The following is a 19,286-nucleotide window of genomic DNA, read 5'->3' on the forward strand; positions in this document are numbered from 1 at the left end:
TGTGTGTGTGTGTGTGTGTGTGTGTATGCGTGCCGAGCGTTCCAAATTTGCAAGCTAATCGGCATATCGGGTGGTGAAGCGATACAAAGAGAAGAAGGTGTGAAATAAGTGTGAAGGAGACTCTAACTTATCGTTCCGTTTACGAGCAAGTTTTAACGACGAGTACAGATTTGGACGGATCGGGACGGCGATTAGGCAGTCCGGGTCCAGCCCCAGCCGTTGTTTGCAGGAGCCGAGAACATTTTGCGCAAGCACTGCTGCTGGGAAGGATAACGGCATTTTTCGTGTTCCTTCACAGCTCGCGGACTCGAAAGAGCCCGTTCGGCTTTTCACCGAGTCATCGTGAGCGTTCCCTCCACTTTCGCCGGCGAGTCTCTAGCCGCGATTTCTAAATTCCCGAGCGTATTGAATTTCAGCGGAAAGAAAGGTAATATGCGCGATTCCGGGCGATATAGACCGACGCGACGCGATCCACGCGTGCGCTTTCGCGGAGATGCTAATTTGGAGAAAATATCGCTCAACCGAGGATTCATGTTCATCGTGATTCTCGCTCACGTCGCCTCGGAGTCGCCGCTCGCCACGACCGGCCACGTTTCAACCTTTGCGCGTCCGTTCGCGCGCCCTCAACTCGGCTCGACGCGCGGCGATCGCGCGATGATTAGCCACCGATGACTAGCATGGGAAAAACGCGCGTGTCACGTCATTTCGCCGTAACAAGTTCTCTCTCTCTCTCTCTCTCTCTCCCTTCGTGCGAGAACGTGTCTCGCCTATCGATCTCGCTCAATCCTCCACTAACCTTATACAATGCCGAGAGATAATCGATCAAAGGATTCCGCGGCGACAGCGGTCAGGCAGGTAGCCAAGACGGGCAAGATAGGCGATCTGACTGGCGGATGTTAAGACAGACAGGCAAGCAGGCAGGCAGGCGGGCAGGAGACAGACGTGAACACTGGCGGGTAGATAAGTAAAATAACTTTCTCCTCGCATGGATCCGTGGATCTACCGCGATCCTCTCCTCCGTCTCGTGGACTTGACGCGAGTAAAACAGCCCGGACTACTTGTCACTGATGTCGCCGCTGGTCTCGCTTTTTCCCACCTCTTCCGTCGTAATCCCTACCTGCGATAGTGTCCTGTCCCTCTCCTGTATCTTCCACCACCGCCGCCGCCGCCGCCGCCGCCGCCGCCGCCACTGCCGACATTCACCCCCCTCTTTTTTTTCGATATCTCGCCACCGGCCAAAATCATCTTCCGCCTGTTCCTCTCGGCAGCGCGCTGCGCCCTGAGCCGAGGATCCGCTGGAGAATCCGTCCCGTCCGAGAGCGCTCCGCTGGACGGATGGACGAACGGAAGTGAGGCGGCGCGCGCTCGAGACTGAGCTCCCACACGGTCTCCATGGCGGACTCCATGGCGGCCTTCTGCCTTGGCATCGGTGACTTTCCTTCCGTATCGTCGAGACAGAACAATCCATTCGCGCTAGATGGATTGTTCCGTTTCCGGGGTTCCGCTGGATAAATGTCACGGATGGGATGTCGCAGATAAGACGGCACGCGCTGCTCGGGACGCGACCATGCGATTTTTCATCGGAAGAATCCTCGTTTTTCCGTGAGAATCTCATTGATTGCTTCCTCAAACAAGACGCGCCGAGATAGAAATGTCTGACGCGCAGACGAGGCTATTTTCCGCCCGACCGTGTGCTTAATAATGGCGAGATTGTAACATTTTTTCCCTGACGAGTCTTGGAACGCGTATATACGTATATACGGTATTCCAAAAGATAAGTGATCTGCTGAGGATTACGAAGCAACGGTTTTTTTTCTATTGAGTGCCCGTTTACGTTGTGAAACTCATGTTGAAATACAAATGTAATTCTCGTGCCGTCGCGCGTTGAATCGGTCTCGGACGATCGATGTTTGATCGACGATTCATAATTATATCTGGAATGGAGTTCTATTTGTGGTGTAATTGCAGATTGTCGCGCACTCGCATTTGCACGAGTGAGAAAAAGGACGGCAGAAATTTGCGCGCGCGTGTACGCACCCTTACGGAAAGAAAAGACACCATAGAATACTCTGAAACATCCAAATCTGCAATTTTCTGTGCAAAACCTAACACGTCCCAAAGTCTCGGAACCATTTTCCCGTGTTAGATGAGCAAAATTTGATATGCCACGATTAGCGCGATTCAATCGGTCGAATCTGATTAAACGCTGCGTTGTCAAACAAGGCACGCGACAATATAAAAACTTCTTAGGACGACGAGGACAGACGATCGCACGGAATTCGCCGACAATCGAGGAGGATCGATGCCTCCTCCTCCTCCTCCCACAAGAAAGGGGAAGTCACGCGAGCTACCGCCGGTATACCGTTTCGCAAATAAAATTTCCGACCGAATAATCGCGGTTACTCGGACAAGGTTAAGCCGTCTACGGAGCCGGAGGTGGACGAGAGGGGATCAGAGTCCCGTTCGTGAACATGTGAAAAGGATCCTGATCCGGAGCTGTCAACTGCAAGTGACCGAACGACGGGCTCAGATTGTCTGGGTGCCATTTCTTCGTCCGAGATACGGCCGAGCCGAGAAATATGTTCTTTGTTTAATATCCCGATACGACACGAGAAACCCCTTAACATTTACACAACAGCAGGACTTTTCGATCTCGCGCATTCACGCACTGTGCCAAGCCAAATGCTTCGTTCTACATTAAATCCGTAAGACAGATTTGAAGAAGAGCCTTGAATGAAGAATCTCGAAATGCCGTAATATTGCACACATGTTATGGCACACCCGCTTTGGTACTTTGGTAATAACAATTAATTGCTGCCATTTTCCCCGTGTTGAATTCAAGAGGAATTCACTCTTGATATGTTTTTGCCCATTCCAGTCCAATCAATCCGCACTTCATTTTATTCATTTTATTCATTATATAATTTGCTGAGTCACAGATGGAATATGTAATGTAAGTATTGTTACAACTTAAAGAAAGATTCAAATGCGACCGAGCGAAAGGAACGGTATACTTTACACTCACAATTCTTTTCTTCGTCGCGTGTTTTTAGTTTCATTCGAGATCTCTCTCTCTTTCTCTCGATGAAACGATTGTAACTCTTGAGAGAGGAAGCTGACGCGAGGAAGCAGTTCCTCGCGTCAAGCGAAAGCGAAGATAGCGGTTGTAACGTAAACGAATTGATAACGTTAGAAAAGAGGAATCCAATATAAATCAAAGATAAGTGGAATAAATAATGCAAGTATAATTGTAACAGATGATTTAACATACCTTTAAAATATGTGTCGACTCAGTGCTCTGGCTGTGCTGCCTCTGCTGCACTGACCTTGATGCTAACGTCCGCGTAAATATGATGCGGTCGAAGCAACGCGATGCCGTTGCGATTAATTACTTCAAAGACCGCTCAGCGCTCCGAAATGTAACTTATAAAACTTATAAAACGATCACTTATAAAGTACGAGATTTGACTCTTTCGAAGATTCGGGAGGTTTTGACCGTTGCGATCATTCGACGTTTAATATCAAGCTACGATTACCGAAGAGAGGGGATGACCGCTTCTTCGACGCTGACGCAGGTAGGGAGTTTTTAGGAAGGTTGGAAGATCCTGCATCTTAAATATTAGTGATAATTCTTACGTTTGTAATTATATTATATATTTCAAAATAAGCAAAAACGTTGACTGGTTTTCATCGGCTGTTGCGCATTTTGTAAGTATTTGGAGTATCCGGAGGAATTGCGAGTCCTTGCGAATGCCAATATCAATGAGATTCTAATAAATGGCATGATAGAGCAGCTAAGAGAGCAGCATGTTGCATCGCGGAAGGGGCGAAAGATGGGGTACGTATCGATTTTATAATTGATCGATTGAAATACATGTTTCCAATATCAACTTCAAGAACGTCGAGGAAAGAAAGAATAAGATGTATGAAAAGCTTATAGAAAAATATCGATTAATTAATATCGATTAATTAATATAATGTTCTGTATAATATCCATCTAAACAGGGAATTTACATGCTTAATCACGCGTGCTAATTTCTACTCTTATCTCAACACGTGTCTTTTCCATAAAGGTTAATTAAATATTGACACATGCTGATCGATTAAATAATTCATAATTCATAATCATATACACGACGATCGATTAATTTTATATGACGATGATATGACCGACCGTTTTAATCAACCAAGGCTTTCATCTCTCGATCTGTGCGCAATACCGCTCTTTGAAAAAAGGTAGAAAAAATTGAAAGTCAATAATATTTTTTTAGAACACCGTATGCCGAATATGTAATGCACATCTGAATATTCAATACGCTGATAGAAAGATAAAAAACTGTGCATCCACAGAAAGGTTAAACGTTGTTGCGTATGGCTTGAGTTTTCAAAATGTACAGCTTCCCCTGATGTATGTAAATACACTTTTAATGCATTTATGCGACCACTGACGGGCACGCATTAATTAAAGGATGTCGCACGAGTGAAGCACAATTCCAATTAATTTGCATGAAGAACGATTACGATACGCGTACAGATATATCTTTTTGTTTATATTTTCGGGTCAAACATGTCGAGCGAAGTAAAAAACCCCGGAGTTTTTCCACCTTTCCGTTTCATCGTTTCTCGATATCGATTTTTCGCAATACGTACATCCACCGAATATTATTTTTCCCTCTCGAATTGCTTGCGAAGTTGCTCGCGAAGGTTGAAATAAAATTTGATCGTCTTCCTGCGCCATTGTCGGAATATCTTTCAAGATACCGCGAGATATGTACGGTCGGATAAAGTTTCTACACGTTCCATGTCATCATTTCAAATGTTATCCTCGCGCACATCCAGTATCCAATGATCGCAGTAATATTCCAAGATGCTTTTCTGTTTATCGCTGTTTTATTTAGTCGCTTAGTATGCAAAGTAGCGTGGTGGTTTTCTCCGATATATTCACGCGCACAACATGCGCACCGCCGGCTAACGATTCTTCAACACATTATAGGCACATTATAGGGTGTTCTCAGTATATCGTGTAAGAAATCGATAAAAATTTCGACAGCCAGTGATTTAATCTGCACTCGTCTTGTTGTCGAGCGAAACGCAAGAAACAGATCGCGTCTTTACGTTTATTTTCAATACCCGCTCTTTTATCCCGTGTTTTTTCCGCACATACGTAAAAGTCAACATGCGTCAAGCGCGAGAAGAGCGGTTGATCCAATAGCTTTTGTCGATAATAATCCTCGGCTGGAGTCTGTCGATAATTTCGACGATCTATTATCGCTCCTTCCATTCTTCCATTCTCTCTGTCTCGCTTCGTTCGTACCGACGTGTGTGCAACGCATGCAGTCGGCCGGAGCTGCGCGCACCGGTACGTCTCGGGAATGATCACCGAAGCGTGTGCTTACCGTTACTGCAAGCACTTAAAACGAACGAGATGGAAATTCATTAGGACCTCAACGTAAACTCGAACGTCGCTCGACCATCGCGCCCGGCCCGTCGTCGTCGGCCTTTGTCGTCATCTTTGTCGTAACACGGGGAAGGAGAGGGGCGAATTGAGAAACGCGATGACGTACATTGAAAATCTCTTGGATTTTATTTCGAAAATCGAGATGCCATGTTGAATGCCGATATGTTAGACCGGTTCCTCTCTCTCTCTCTCTCTCTCTCTCTCTCTGACGGCTTTCGAGACGGCTGAAAGATGTGCCGCGCACACGCAAGTCCCGTCGCAGCGTAACAGCGTACGAGCGAGACTAATTATGCGTACGCCGGGCGCACCGGGCTCTCTCTCATCGACGTGTGCTCAACGAAGAAAACGAGCCTGCGAAGATGGGGGAAGGGACAAAGTATCTCGCTTCCACGTAAGCAAAACGCAGTACAATATGAATTTTCATGCTGGACTTTGTATTATACTTGTAAATCCTCTCTTTTTCGGAGGCATACATTGATGATATATAATACTTGACGACAAAAGGGTAGAAAAACAATCGAGAATGACGACGACTGTCGTTAGTTCGATAAGAACGCACGCTTCGAATAAATTTCGATACATCGCCGATGGCAAAAGTCATTGTTTTTCTTCTTATCAACGACCCGCGCGCACCAACGCGATATTTCCATCTTGCCTTTTTACTTTTCCCTTTCTTCTTGCCTCCCTTTTTTCGCCATATGTCATGCAGGTGCGTATTAGCCGTCTCTCTCTCTCTCTCTCTCTCTCTCTCTCTCTCTCTCTCTCTCTCGCCGCACATCGTTGGTGGAATCGGTCAAATCCTACCTTTGGATATAACTGTAGCACATAACAGGCTCAACGCGAGTGGTGCGCGAGTTATACGGCCGACAGAATTGTAGACTTACACATGGAAGAACGCGAAAAGTCGATGCGTACATTTTCCTTTTCTTCGAACGTGTAGGGCGATGCGGTTTTCTGTGCCCTCGTCGTGAACTGTGCGTCCGCATGCGCATCCCATCGCGAAAACGTTTTCTCTAAGGCACATGTTATTTTTCATCGCTTCGCGTGGAACGCCGTTAAGCACGCGAGTGGTATAATACACTGTTTGCACACGCAGCGGTAGGTGTAAAGATGATAATGAGGACGATAGCGAGACGGTGATGTGTGTGGGAGATCGGGTAATAATTGCGCGAGGGAAGAACTGCGTGATATCGCCGGTCCGACGGTTGTTTCTCTTTTTTCTTTCTTTTTTCACAGTCTGCGGTATTTATAATGTGCTCTTATAAGAGACTCTGAGACGGATGTAAAATACTTCGGAGATCTTCGGAAAGCGAAAAGGGGGAGGTCTCAAGGAAGCGGTAGATGGAAAAAAGGAGCAAAACAGACGTACTCGATCGTTAATACGCGCAGAGAAAAAGATCGCGCGACAAAACACGATTGGTATCGCTTCCGCGACTGGATTTCTTCGCTTCGAGACTCGACTCACGATCACGAGCAACGTAACAGTGTCCTTAAAAGTGGAAATATTTCTATCAAAGATGTCGACGTTGATTTCTCACGCATTACTGGTCGTCGGCCAGCTTGATTTTAAACATCCGCCTAATTCATAATAATTCGCCGCAAAAAGGAGCGGCACCTTTTAAAAACGCGCTTGGTGTATTACGTCTTAACGCAATAAACGCATAAAAAGCGTCACACGTGGACAGCGACATATGCATAATCATGAACCGAGGAATACATAATGATCCACTGCCTCCTCGCGTGCACGCGCGCGCGCGAGAGAAGCTCAAAACATATTTATAAAAGTAGCAATCAGGGGCGTGCGCGGTGGAGGGAATCCCTCGCGTAAGGAGTCGCGAAGGAACGAACAAACGAACGAATCAACGGCTTCTTCCGCTCGCGCTCCGACAACGCGGCAGCGGCGGCGGCGGAATCCCCGCTGATTGCGAATATATACTTGCCGCGCGCGCGGATCGATCTCGCGCATTAATTACGCGTGTATGTAAGGCTCGTGCGACGAATGATGATACGTGCTCCTCAACAAGCTCCACGCGTTCTCGAAACGCGCCTCGCTTATATTCAGCGGGAAAGAGTAATTGGAATACCAATCGCGACGGAAGATATCCTCCAGCTGCTGCCTTATGTTGTCCCTCGTCTGACCGCGTCCGACGTTTTCGAACACGGTGCCGACACCTGGAACAAAGCGTGTTGCGTGTTAGCGCGCACTCTCCCGGCTGCGCTGCGATTGGGAACGATCGCTCGCGCTTGATTAATTAATTTTCCGATCATGCGAGCGCGGCCGCAGGCCGAAGGCGAAGGAAAGCAGCAGCAGCAGCAGCAGCAGCAGCAGCAGGTGGAAAGCCCGATTCTATCGGCGCCGCGCCGGGGCACTCACCGGCCGTGTTGATGAAATAATCGCCCGACCAATTGCTCGTGCCGATGTAAGCCGCCGCGTCGGTCACCATGTACTTGTTGTGGTTCACCCTGGAGAACGGTATCCTGTCCCAGCGCGGGCTCGTCGGCACGATGAAACGCTTCTGCAACACAAGAGTGTCCGCGAGATATCTCGTTTCGTCTCGTCAGCGCGCGCCGCGCACACTCACCACCTCGATGTTGACGTTCGCGTAGCTGGACGTGAGGTCCTGCAGCGACCTCAGGAAATACGTTTCGGACGGTCTCGAGTGTTTCCACCAGGAGATCAAGAGGCGCACCTCTATCTTACGCTCGATCGCCGCCGCCCGCAGAGCGTTGTCTATTATAGGCCAGTACCTGCAAAAGCGCGGTGTCGCTCAGCTTGGTCTCGCTCTCGACGAGCCGGCGAATCGAGCCGGCGGCGAGTGTTCGCTAACGGAAATAGATAATTCCAATTTTCGTCACGGAGGCACACTACTTCACCCGCGCTACTCACTTCACTTGTGCAGTATAGATGGTCAGCGGGAAGTAATCCATCACGGAGATGTAGATGAACTTCTCCGCCTTGGCGATGCAGTGCAGGATCGCGTCCAGGTCGTAGCTCCTGCCTCTCGGCGAGAAGGCCGGGGGTGAGCTCTGCAATGACGTTTTCTTGTCGCGGATCAACGAATCAAGCAACGAACGCGCCCCGCGCTTGGCGCTATCACTCGGCTATCACTTGGCGATTACTAACCGCGACGAACAGCCTGTACTTATTATCCATGTACGTAAAATTCATGGGGTTATCTAAGTTAATCTTTGTGCTGAGGGAGTCCGGCCACGTGGAAGGCACTTTACCGTCTTGACCCAACTTCCAGTATACCTGCACAGAAGCGAAGAAACGAACGAGTCCTCGCGAGGCTGAGCGACGCGACGCGAGAGGAAGCCGAGAGAGAGAGAGAGAGAGAGAGAGAGAGAGAGAGAGAGAGAGAGAGAGAGAGAGAGAGAGAGAAAGAGAGAGAACGAGAACTTCTCTGGGCTCTGGCTTCCTCTCTATGGCGTCCCCACAGCCGAGATGCTCACATCGAATATTTTGGCGTAATCGTTCGCTAAGCACGAACAGTTGAGAACCAGCAGGCCGAGCTCCTTCACTTGCGAGAGGGATCGCCAGTCCATATTCGCCGAGCCTACGTATACGTGAGTGCGATCGATGAGCCACAGCTTGGTATGGAGCACCCCGCCGCCCAGCAAGGCAGCGAAATTCAAACTTCTCACCTGCGTGATGAGGCAGAGAGAAGACATGCGCAAGTACATTTCTCTCCAATTCTCTCTCTCTCTCTCTCTCTCTCTCTCTCTCTCCCTTCGTGCTTCGCGCGTATCTCATACATATTGCTATATTAATATCGCGCGAAATCAAATCATACGTAATCAAATACATCGTACGCTCTCGTTCGCTCGCGCAGAGAGGCGAATTATCCGGTGATTTCCAGGCCGGGATAAAATCTCACCGTCGATCGAGCGGTCGCGACAAACAAACTCTATCCATCTGTCCGTCCCGTCGAAAGTCGAACGACTTTCGACGAGTGTCCTGTCGCGAGCATGTTACCTGCGCGTTAGCCTTCCTGGCTAAGATTTGCGTGTCGGTGTTCGGCGACAGGCGCGAGGGGATGTTCTGCGCTATTTTCAGCGTAATTTGCCTATCCCTTCCAGCCTCTAGGAGCGATTGGAACACTTGCTCACCCTGCGGCGTATCGACTTTTGTTAAACAAATATCACGTAGGACGTGGACAGGGTCCTACAGTCCTACAGGGGACACTCGGTTGTAACTCGCGCGCCCGCGTCACTCGCACACGAACGGAGCTGCTTTTCTCGCGGGAACTCGAGCGCGACCGTATCTCTCCCGCGCGACGAGGACGTCACGAGGACGTGAGAAAGCGCGAAGCGATTTCTCAACGCCCGCAGACGCAACGCATCTTTAGATAGCGAGCGTCGGATTATTAATTCTGCTAAAGTCAAGTCCAATCGATGGCGACACCTGGCCTGCGAACGGAGAGCCGCGAACAGCCGCGCTTCTTGTGGTGCGATTCTTTGACTCGATTATTGACGACCTGACGACAGTTTCGTTGTCGTTGCGCAGCTTTTCCACGGTATACAAAAGCTGCGCGACAATAACGAAAGTGTCGTAAATCGACCAATAATCGAGTTAAAGAATCGCGCCGCTGTTGCCTCGCGTTTCGATCAATCCGCCACTCGGCCACTTTTCACCGAAGACGATAACACTCGCCGCGGAACCGACTTGGGCCGCCGCCGGGTCCAAGTTTGACCGGAGAATCAGCGGTCATACGGACGCGAATTATCCGGACACCCTCATCATCATCGGGTGGGGGGGGGGGAACAGTCCGCGTCCCACGAGGCTATCGCGCGACAACTCGTCGTGGTGCGGACGGCTAGGACTCTCTCCACTTGCCTCTTGGGCGCTGTCATCGGGAAACACGTCCTCCCGCCTCATCGTCCAGTAGAGCGACGCGATCTCGATCGTGTCCTGCGCCATCCCGATCAGATCCATCCAAGAGCTGTGAATGCTCTCGTGCCGCGGCGCGTTATCGTTGTAATTCATGCCCAGCGGTATCGTCTCCACCAAGGACACCGCGCAACGATCCATGCACATGGACTCGTCGTCGAACGCGCCCGCCTTCAGCGCGTACTTCTCCGCCGCGTGGTCCAACAGCGGCAGCAGCACCACCAGCACGATCAGGACCAGGATGATCGTGATCGGTATGCAACTGGGTCTGCACCAGCCCTGCGCGCCCCACCTTCGACACACAGGAGGAATAACGCGATCTAGCGGGATCCTATAATAACGCTAATAACGACAGTTTTCGGCAACGTTGCACAACGTTGCGCCTGTCTTGTCTGCCATATATTATCTCTGTACTCGCGCAACGACAGTGTCATTGTCGTAATGATTGCGTAACCAGTTGCAAGATCCCGCTATTGGGTTAGGTTTGTACCAAAGCTGTGTAATTATTCGTCGAGGTCTTCGTATTCGAAGCTTCGAACCTTCCAAGTTTCTTCGAACTTTGACATTTCGAGAAAGATATATCGCCTGATTTTTCATTTCTTATTTTCTTTTTACTTTTTATCCTTGGAATATATCGGAGCCGCGAAGAGAGGTCTTCGAAGCTGCACCGAAGAGTAACAATCCTGGCTTGTACGCGACGCGCGGCGTCCTTCGTACGTCAAACGGTCGGGCGCGCGGTCTTTCCAATTTAACGGTGCTTCCGTGAGAATCCTCGCCGCAAGGATGTGGGAATGCTTCTCACGGATCTCGAGAGATATTATCGCGCTTATCATCGCGCGATGAGATTACCTCGCGCCTTTCGACGTGCGAGTCGGGATATTAGTTCGCTTAGCTAACCGGCTGGTTTGTTAACTCCGTTAATTGAGCGATCAGTTAACGGGAGTCCCCATTCGGCTGCGCGAAGTAAGCAGGTGCGGGTAATCGGACGGCAGACGGATTAATTCACTCTCGTTAGCACGCTCGGAATATATCGGACTCGGTCACGCCGATTTCCACTAATTATCTCAACTCGTCAAAGATAAATTCGGATCTCGCCGCGTGAAGAGATCATCATTGATGCTCGTTTCATTGTCTTCTTCGGCCACATATCGAATTTCTCACACGTAGTTTATACATAAAGCACTGAGAGACGGAGACGTTACATCATTAGCGATCGTCGTGGCAATCAGCGTGTTTGATCGCCGCTCGGTGCCGCGCGTGATTAATAGAGTCGAACTTGAGCGTTCGCTAATCTGGCCACCGCGTCGTGGATCGTAGATACACGCTGCTAATCAAGTGACTTCGATCCAAGATACGTACTTTGCGTTCGTGAGAGGGTCGTCCACGTCGCTTCTCAGCATGAATCCCGACTGGTCCCATAATTCCAGGTCGTCGTCGCCGCTCGGCGAGTTTACGTCCAGCCGTGCGTTTTCGGACACGGTCTGCAAACAGCGTGCGTCACGCGCCACGGTTTTTCGCGAAAATCCGACGTGGGCGATGAGAAGAAGAAAGAAAACGAGGGGGGGAGAAAGGGAGAGAGAGAGAGAGAGAGAGAGAGAGAGAGAGAGTGAAAGAGTCGCCGACAACGAGACAGACTCAGAGAATCTACGAGGACGAAACGAGCGCGATATGGTGCGTGGCTTATCGCGCGTACACAATAAGACTGCAAATTGAGATCACAAGGGGGGAAATTCAATGCCGGATAGATCCGTGGCGATGACTCGTGCTGCGATTATTTCTAGCACGATTAAAATGGCGAAGATGCGCGAAACGCGGATTTTATCTCATCAGCATGCTAAACAGCTCGCGCGCGCGCGCGCTTTGTTTCGCTTTGTTGCGAACACAAAACGAACAGAAATCGGTGAAATCGTGTGATTCACCGGAGATATACAGGGTATCTATAAAGTCCGACTCCATCCTTGGATCTCGGAAACGGCTTTAAATATGGAAAAATGTTTCAGACAAAAGCTGTAGGATATTGAGGGGGACACATGACAAAAATATGAACTTGACCTTGAGTGACTTTATCAAGGCCAGGTCAATGTGATCGATGTTTTCTTAAATGGAACCTCCTATTTTTTATTGCACATTCTTGTAGCCCTTATCGTGATATTTTCAGAACACTACCTATTTTTGTTCTTTATGCAAGCCATTCCCAAGATATGAAGCTTCAAAGTTGGGGTTAAAAAATACTACGGAAGTGACGAACACGCTCCTTGTCTCTACTATGGCACACACACACACACACACACACACACACACACGCACGCACGCACGCACGCACGCACACGCAAGAAGCGTAAATTCGACCGTGCAACCTCCACGCGGTACACCTTGGGTAATACGAATGTCGGCGACATATGTCAACTTTGAAGCTTCATGTCTTGGGAATGGCTTGCGCGAAAAACAAAAATAGGTAGTGTTTTGAAAACGTCTCGACGAAAGGGCTATAAGAATATGCGATAAAAAAGATAAAAAATAGAAGGTTCCATTTAAAAAAACATCGATCATACCATGCCTTGATAAGGCAGTCAAGGTCAAGTCCATATTTTTATCATGTGTCCCCCTCAATAACCTACAACTTTTGTCCGAAACATTTTTCCATATTTAAAGCCGTTTCCGAGATCCAGGGGTGGTGGGGTCGGACTTTACACATACTGTATAGTCGACGCGCAAAAAATCGGCATCTGCATATTGAGTCGTATAAAGAACGTGAAATTCAAGGGGACAAAGTGATCTCTCATGACGAAATTCACGCTTCTCTGTTTCTCTCTTTTCGCGATTTGCATGAGGCGAACGTCGATTTTTCATCGCAAAATCCACGCTTCTCAGTCTTTCTCTTTTCGCGATTTGTAGTCAAGCGAACGTCAGCAAATGGTCCAATGATTATGGTCAGTGACGAGATAAATATCAATCAAGGATGACAAGAAGCATAATATACGAGATAATAGTAACTAAATATAAGATAAATAAAGCTTGCAGACAAACAACGAGTCACTTGTTTTGCATATTTCGAGCTCCAAATTCTTCAAGTAAATAATTTCTTCAAGTAAATAAATTCTTCAAGTAAATAATTTCAGTTCGTCGTAAACAATTTCAGAGACGCGATATACTTTGATTCGGGCAAACGCGGGGGAAGGAGCGAACTCGGCGGAGCACCTTCGCCCTTGACGCGACGCGGCCCGTGAACTTTCCATGAACTTTGCAGACAACAAAGCGCAGGGCAAAGCGCGCCGACGTACCGACAATTTATGCTTGAGCCGCGGCGTTCGGTTCTTGCGGTGCGGCAGCAACACCACTACATCCTGATCCTTGTCGCGCGGCTCCGCGTACTTCGGATACGCCTTGGCGGTGGTGGCTCCCTTCGTCGACGATGAAGTGGCCGTAACGGTGGAGCCGCCGCCGGCGGTGGAATACTTGGAGTACGCGATGTTGTTCACATTATTGCTACCGCCGTAGGAGACGTTGTGCGTGTTGTTCACCTCGACAAAAAATGCCGCGCCATTTTCTCTTTATCGATCGGTCGACTTGATTCGAGACTTCGTTCGCGGGTACATTTAATAATACTTCCCGCGATCTTTCGAGCGTCCCGACGCGAGGATCGACTCACCTGAACCAGGATATGGCAGGCCTGAGACGCGATTTGGAACAGGCCATCTTGCAGGTTGCGGCCGGTATGTTCGGTACCTCCACCACCTCCGCCACCTCCACCACCGCCGCCGCCGCCGCCGCCGCCGCCGCCCATTTTCCGCCCGAAAAACGACATTTCGATCGCCCCCGCCGACAACACACCCGCGCTCTAATGCACCCAAGTCGTCGCGAGTCGTCCTTGCTGCTCGTCGATCGTGCTCGCGCGCTGCATGCGGGGGCCGACGTCGTCGACGTCGTCGTTTCCGTTGTCCGACTTCAGCACCATGCTCGACGTCCTCATCGATATCTGCCAGTGGCGAGAAATGTCATCCGTCTTATGACCGCGCGGCACATGTGTGCGCCATCGACTCCGCCGCGTTTAAACTTTAATGCAAACACGCGGAAGGAAAAGAGAGAGAGAGAGAGGGAGAGAGAGAGAGAGAGAGAGAGAGAGGGAGGAAGAGAGAGATAAGCGTTAACCGCAAAGTTCCACGATGCTACAATAATACCGTAGAACGACGTTCTAATTTCGTCGTTCGCTAGTCTATGAAGTTGAAGCCAATTTAGAACGGTGAAGAGGGAAGGTCGAAAGGAGGGGGTGTACATCTCTATTGCGCGTAAGTATTCTTATCAACATCGAAGCGCACCGGAGGAATACACGTTCTCGTCCTTATTCGCATTCCGCGAATCACCGTCGTTCATTCATTCATTCATCCGCTTATGACGCATAAACAATTGCCGACTGAAAACCGAGCTAATAAACATTCGTATTCGCGAATTGCACTTATTCGACAACTCCACTTTGAATTGAGATAATCAGCGGAAATCAGCGCGGCGCGATTATCGCGTTAATCTCTTCAAGTACTCATCTATGGACACCGCGCGCGCATTTTCCCCCGCTGCTTAAAGGAGCCGAGGGAAGAGGTATCCTTCGCGCGAGAGGGGAAAATATCCGAGAACATTCCCCGCTGAGAAACTTTCTCCTCTTGCGCTGGGGAGGATTAACGAGAGTCAACCCCCGTGAGAGGCTTCGCGAACGGGAAAACCCGCGTGTGCCGCCGGCACGCAAATTTTCATTTCGGCCTAAGGTCAGCGCAGGTGGAAGAAACGGAAGAACCGTCTCTCGTAATCGCGACACTTTCGTCAGCGACGTTTCACTTAATTCGCCTTAACCCCATTTTCGTCTGCCTCTCTCTCTCTCTCTCTCTCTCTTTCGGCTGAGCAATCGAATTCGCGTTCTCGCGTCGTCGCGAATCGTCCGTATATTGCGTACACGCGATCGATAACGAGAGGATGATCGCACCGCCTCGGCGAACACGCGTCCGCGTTATCCTTCGCTGTAAAAGCACTGGCTCGTTGCTGTTAATCGATAGCTCGCGAGATTCGCGAATTAGTTTTCAAACGCGCAATCACGCGGCTCCGCGCGCGCGCGCGCGCGCGCCTCGTTCTTTCCCTTTTCCTCTCGCTCTTAATCTCTCTCTCTCTCTCTCTCTCTCTCTCTCTCTCGATTTCTTCCTCCTCGTTTATCAAGACCGATTCGATCGCGCTCCGTCGCCGGGACGACCGACTCGACTCGCAGCATTAGGCTGTGACAAAGTTCTTTGCAGAAAGGACGATCGAAAGGTCTCGCATGCCGTGCGAGGCACCTGCGCAAAGAGCGTCCTCGTGGCCTCGATAACACCCTCCCCCCACCCCCCCGATTGATAAAGGGGCGCGATTAACCTTCCCGTTGGCGAACTATCATCGAGATCATCGGGGGAGATGTCGTGTGTGTGTGTGTGTGTGTGCGTTGCCGTTTTTTATTCTTGTTCTCCTCCTCGTGACGCGTCACGGCGTTTAAGAACGCAAATATATCGATCTCTCCGCACCGCTGTGCAATTAAACCGATGACAAAGTCGCTGACGTGGCACAAAAACAAGCAAGAGCAAAAACCGAAATTGTTATTCTTGCTCTGAATAAAATCGCGCGAGCAATGCGACTCACGCTGCGCTAGATGTGTCGCGAGCCGGAATGTTAATGCGCCCCGCGGCTGTTCGATATATCGGATCGCGTCCGTTTTTATCGCCGCGAGGACGAGAGAGTTTTCATAAGAGCCGACGATGAACTCGAACTGGGATTCGAATCGCGACGGGCATACTCACGTGCGCGGTTGCGCCTTATCCGAGGGAACAAGTCCGCAAGCACTTGGAGGGAAAGACGTGCGCGGTTATCGACACGTCGATGCACACTATCCGGCTGTCATCCCGCCCGGGTCGACTTCGCCCGACGGGGATAAGGATCCCCGAGGTGACAGCGATCTCGCCGTGCACACGCCCCGCAACTGGCGCGTCCCGATTGTCGCGAAGCGAAACGAGCGTCTCGAGATAAGCGTCCCGACCAGTCGCGATATCACAAAAAAACAATTAAACACAACGCATACAAGAGCTCGCTTGTAATATCTGACCCACGTGGCGAAGCCTTATCTTTGGGATCGAGCGACGAGAGGAGGGTCGCTCTCAACGAGACAAGCGCGGCTTTTCGTTGCCGACGGTTGACGAGCCGCCGAGACGAGGCGGCGGCGGGGGGGGGGGGATCACGTGTCGGGTATCAGGGTTGAGAAAGCGAGCGTACGCGCGAGGATGGACGATCGGGAGAGCACTTTTCCGCCGACCCGTCGACGACTGTTCGACTCGACCTGTCTCTCGCGGTGGGTCGCGCACCTACGCGAGAGAAACGCGGCCCGCCGAGCCCGTCCGGTCGCGGCGCGCGGGCGCGAAGCATCCCCTCGGTCGCGGCGGCGGCGGCGGTGGTGGTGGTCGGCGCGAATCCAGCGAGAGTGAAATATCCCGTCGATACACACCCCCGTTATCGATCACGTCGGGATCCCGGTCGCCAGCCCCCTCGCACGTGGGTCTCTGGCGCCTGTCTCGCGCGAGTCGTCCTCGACGACTCCAAGACGAGAGATTCGCAGCGGCGACGGCGAGTGTGTTGCGTCTTGGGCGGAGGGATGGGGGCGGGGGGTGAACGGATTCGACGAGGCGCGAGGTCGTCGGCGATCGTTCGGGTTTGCTGCGCGAGAAAGGCGCGGGTTTATTATTACTCTATCGATTTTCCGATTATTCGGCCTCGACTCCCGCGAGAGTGAAACCTGACTCGCGCGGGCGAGTTCTTCCTCGCGCACACTTTCAGCTGCTCCCGCGGAAGCCTTGCGCACTCTCCTTGCTCTCTGCAGACGCGAGCCCGACGACAGACACATATCCTGACTGTACACGTGAATGTATACCGGGTGTTTCAGACCACCCGGGTCACTCGATTTTCTCGTTAACGCGACATTTTGGAGAAAAATGTTCCAGACAAAAGTTGCAGGGCTTCAAAGGATCTATTTACTGACGCTATGAATTTGATCTTGGGATATATAACCTAGAAGAGTCTAGTCAACATAAAAATCTCAAATGGAAACTTGTTGATTCTTGGAAATTTCAAGATCATCAAATTCAGGGCGCTATTGGAACAATATATTCTCGAGACTAAATAGAGCAGAAAAGTCTGGTACCACTTTTTCTTCTGACGAATAGTTAGATATCGTGATCGTTAAATATTGAAAAAGTTATCAAGTTTTCCTTAAATATCTCAAAAAAAGTTAGGTAAATAAAAAAATGTTTCAGACAAAAGTGGTTCAAATTAATTGCTAGAAAAAGATGATGTAATAAAAAATTGGAGTATCCATTTAAGATTTTTATGTTGATCTTGACTGGACCTTTCGAGGTTACCCCAAATAGGGTCAAATTCATAGCGTCAGTAAATAGAAGCGCTTTGAAGCGCTACAACTTTCGTCTGAAATATTTTTCTCTAAAATGTCGCGTTAACGAAAAAATCGGGTGACCCGGGTGGTCTGAAACACCCGGTATACTCGACCTTTGCAGCCGGGATTATCGACTATCGTGTAGGATGAGACTTTTACCCGAGCGGCCTTTAATTGTTATCCTTCGACTCGAGCGCTCTGCGGTCGCGCGTCCTAAAAACGGAGCACTCGTCCCGCCATGCCGGTTGCCTCGTCATTCCGTCAAAGTCATTCTCGGTACCTCGGCGGGCAAAGTGAATCAGCGGGGAAACTTGTTCCCGCGGAAATTATTCGAGCAAATTTCCCATCAGTCACGAATGTGTTGAGTAAAAAATGTGTTTGTAAAAAATGTGCTGAGTTGTAAAAAAGTTAAGTAACTCATGATAACGTATCTCACGGATTCCTAATTACATCGAAAATTATGCGCTAAAATAGTTTGATAATTACGCTTGATAATTGCGCGATAAGGACGATTATTCGACAATTACGCGTGTTTTGCCACTTAAGTTGTTTTACATGTCTATAAGTACACTTCACCGATCATGGGAACGGAATGGTCGTTTTCTTTGTGTTCCGGACTGCATTTGCATGTCACAAACGGAGAACGCGCGGAGTCTCAGATTACCTTTTATTCTTCTGTCTCAGATTACCTTTTATTCAAAAATGAAACTTGAGAAAAGATCTATTTCCGAAAGACGTTTTCGCCGAATTTCCCGGCGTCCCGACTTTTCCTTTCCATGTCCCTCTCCATGTTTCTCTCATCTCCCGGATCGCGGCGACGCGCACGCAAAAGCGGAGCACGTGTCGCTTTTACGCGTTGCGCATGGCGCATCATCGACCTGCGAACGCCGCGCCGCGTCGATCCTACCGAGTGCAAAAGTCCACGCTCGTACGTACCCACTCTTACTCGCCGAAGCGCACATTTTATCGGCACGTCGCGGTTGTTTCATTCCTCCACAAACGAAATGCGCACTAGTAGATAAACGTATTTATCGAAGACGTCGCGCCGGGCTTCGAGCCGTCGTTCGATCAGGCACTATCGACGTAAATCGCGACACGGCGTCCGTCGCGACGACGATGATTACGCGCTCCGACCCCGAGATGGCAGCAGCACGCAAGAGCCCGATTCCGCCATTTTCCGTCGAGGTTCGCTTTTACGTACAGTCGATACAGCCGACTATCGGCATTTTTCCATCACCCCCGAGCAGCAATGAGGATGGAATCCAATCTCTTGCGTCCCGCGAGATGGATTTTCTCCGCTCAAGTATACTATACTCTCGGAGCTTCTTCGGATCGTCGATAAGAGAAACGTCTCGTCGCGAAGGTACGCGTCGAACGTGCGTCCGCCGCATCACGCGCGCGACGAGTCCATCTCGAACGTCGCGGCGACCGCGACGGAAATAATATCGAAAGCGCGACTGCTTGCTCGAATTTGCGGGGAGGATCCG

The 19,286-nt window shown here is 50.0% G+C and overlaps 1 protein-coding gene across 6 annotated transcripts; it reads right to left on the reverse strand.

The window, feature by feature from the left end:
• Positions 1 to 3,969: 3,969 nt before the first annotated feature.
• Positions 3,970 to 18,882, reverse strand: LOC105182796 (phospholipase D3). Of its 6 annotated transcripts, none has more exons than XM_025304908.1 (12): positions 18,736 to 18,882; positions 13,999 to 14,325; positions 13,631 to 13,870; positions 11,709 to 11,830; positions 10,296 to 10,641; positions 9,435 to 9,569; positions 8,912 to 9,103; positions 8,583 to 8,711; positions 8,346 to 8,485; positions 8,041 to 8,206; positions 7,833 to 7,974; positions 3,970 to 7,630 (listed from the first exon to the last, which is right to left on the reverse strand). In XM_025304908.1, the coding sequence occupies exons 2-12, from the start codon at positions 14,152 to 14,154 to the stop codon at positions 7,428 to 7,430; spliced, it is 1,971 nt and encodes a 656-aa protein (XP_025160693.1). In that variant the 5' UTR covers positions 14,155 to 14,325; positions 18,736 to 18,882; the 3' UTR covers positions 3,970 to 7,427. The 6 variants fall into 6 exon arrangements, with proteins under 6 accessions (XP_025160693.1, XP_025160691.1, XP_025160694.1 ...); XM_025304906.1 differs by lacking the exon at positions 18,736 to 18,882 and adding an exon at positions 16,160 to 16,735; XM_025304909.1 differs by lacking the exons at positions 8,912 to 9,103; positions 18,736 to 18,882 and adding an exon at positions 16,160 to 16,736.
• Positions 18,883 to 19,286: the final 404 nt, after the last annotated feature.

The sequence above is a fragment of the Harpegnathos saltator genome, unplaced genomic scaffold, assembly GCF_003227715.2.
Source record: "Harpegnathos saltator strain DR-91 unplaced genomic scaffold, Hsal_v8.6 scaffold657, whole genome shotgun sequence".
NCBI classification, from domain to species: Eukaryota; Metazoa; Arthropoda; class Insecta; order Hymenoptera; family Formicidae; genus Harpegnathos; species Harpegnathos saltator.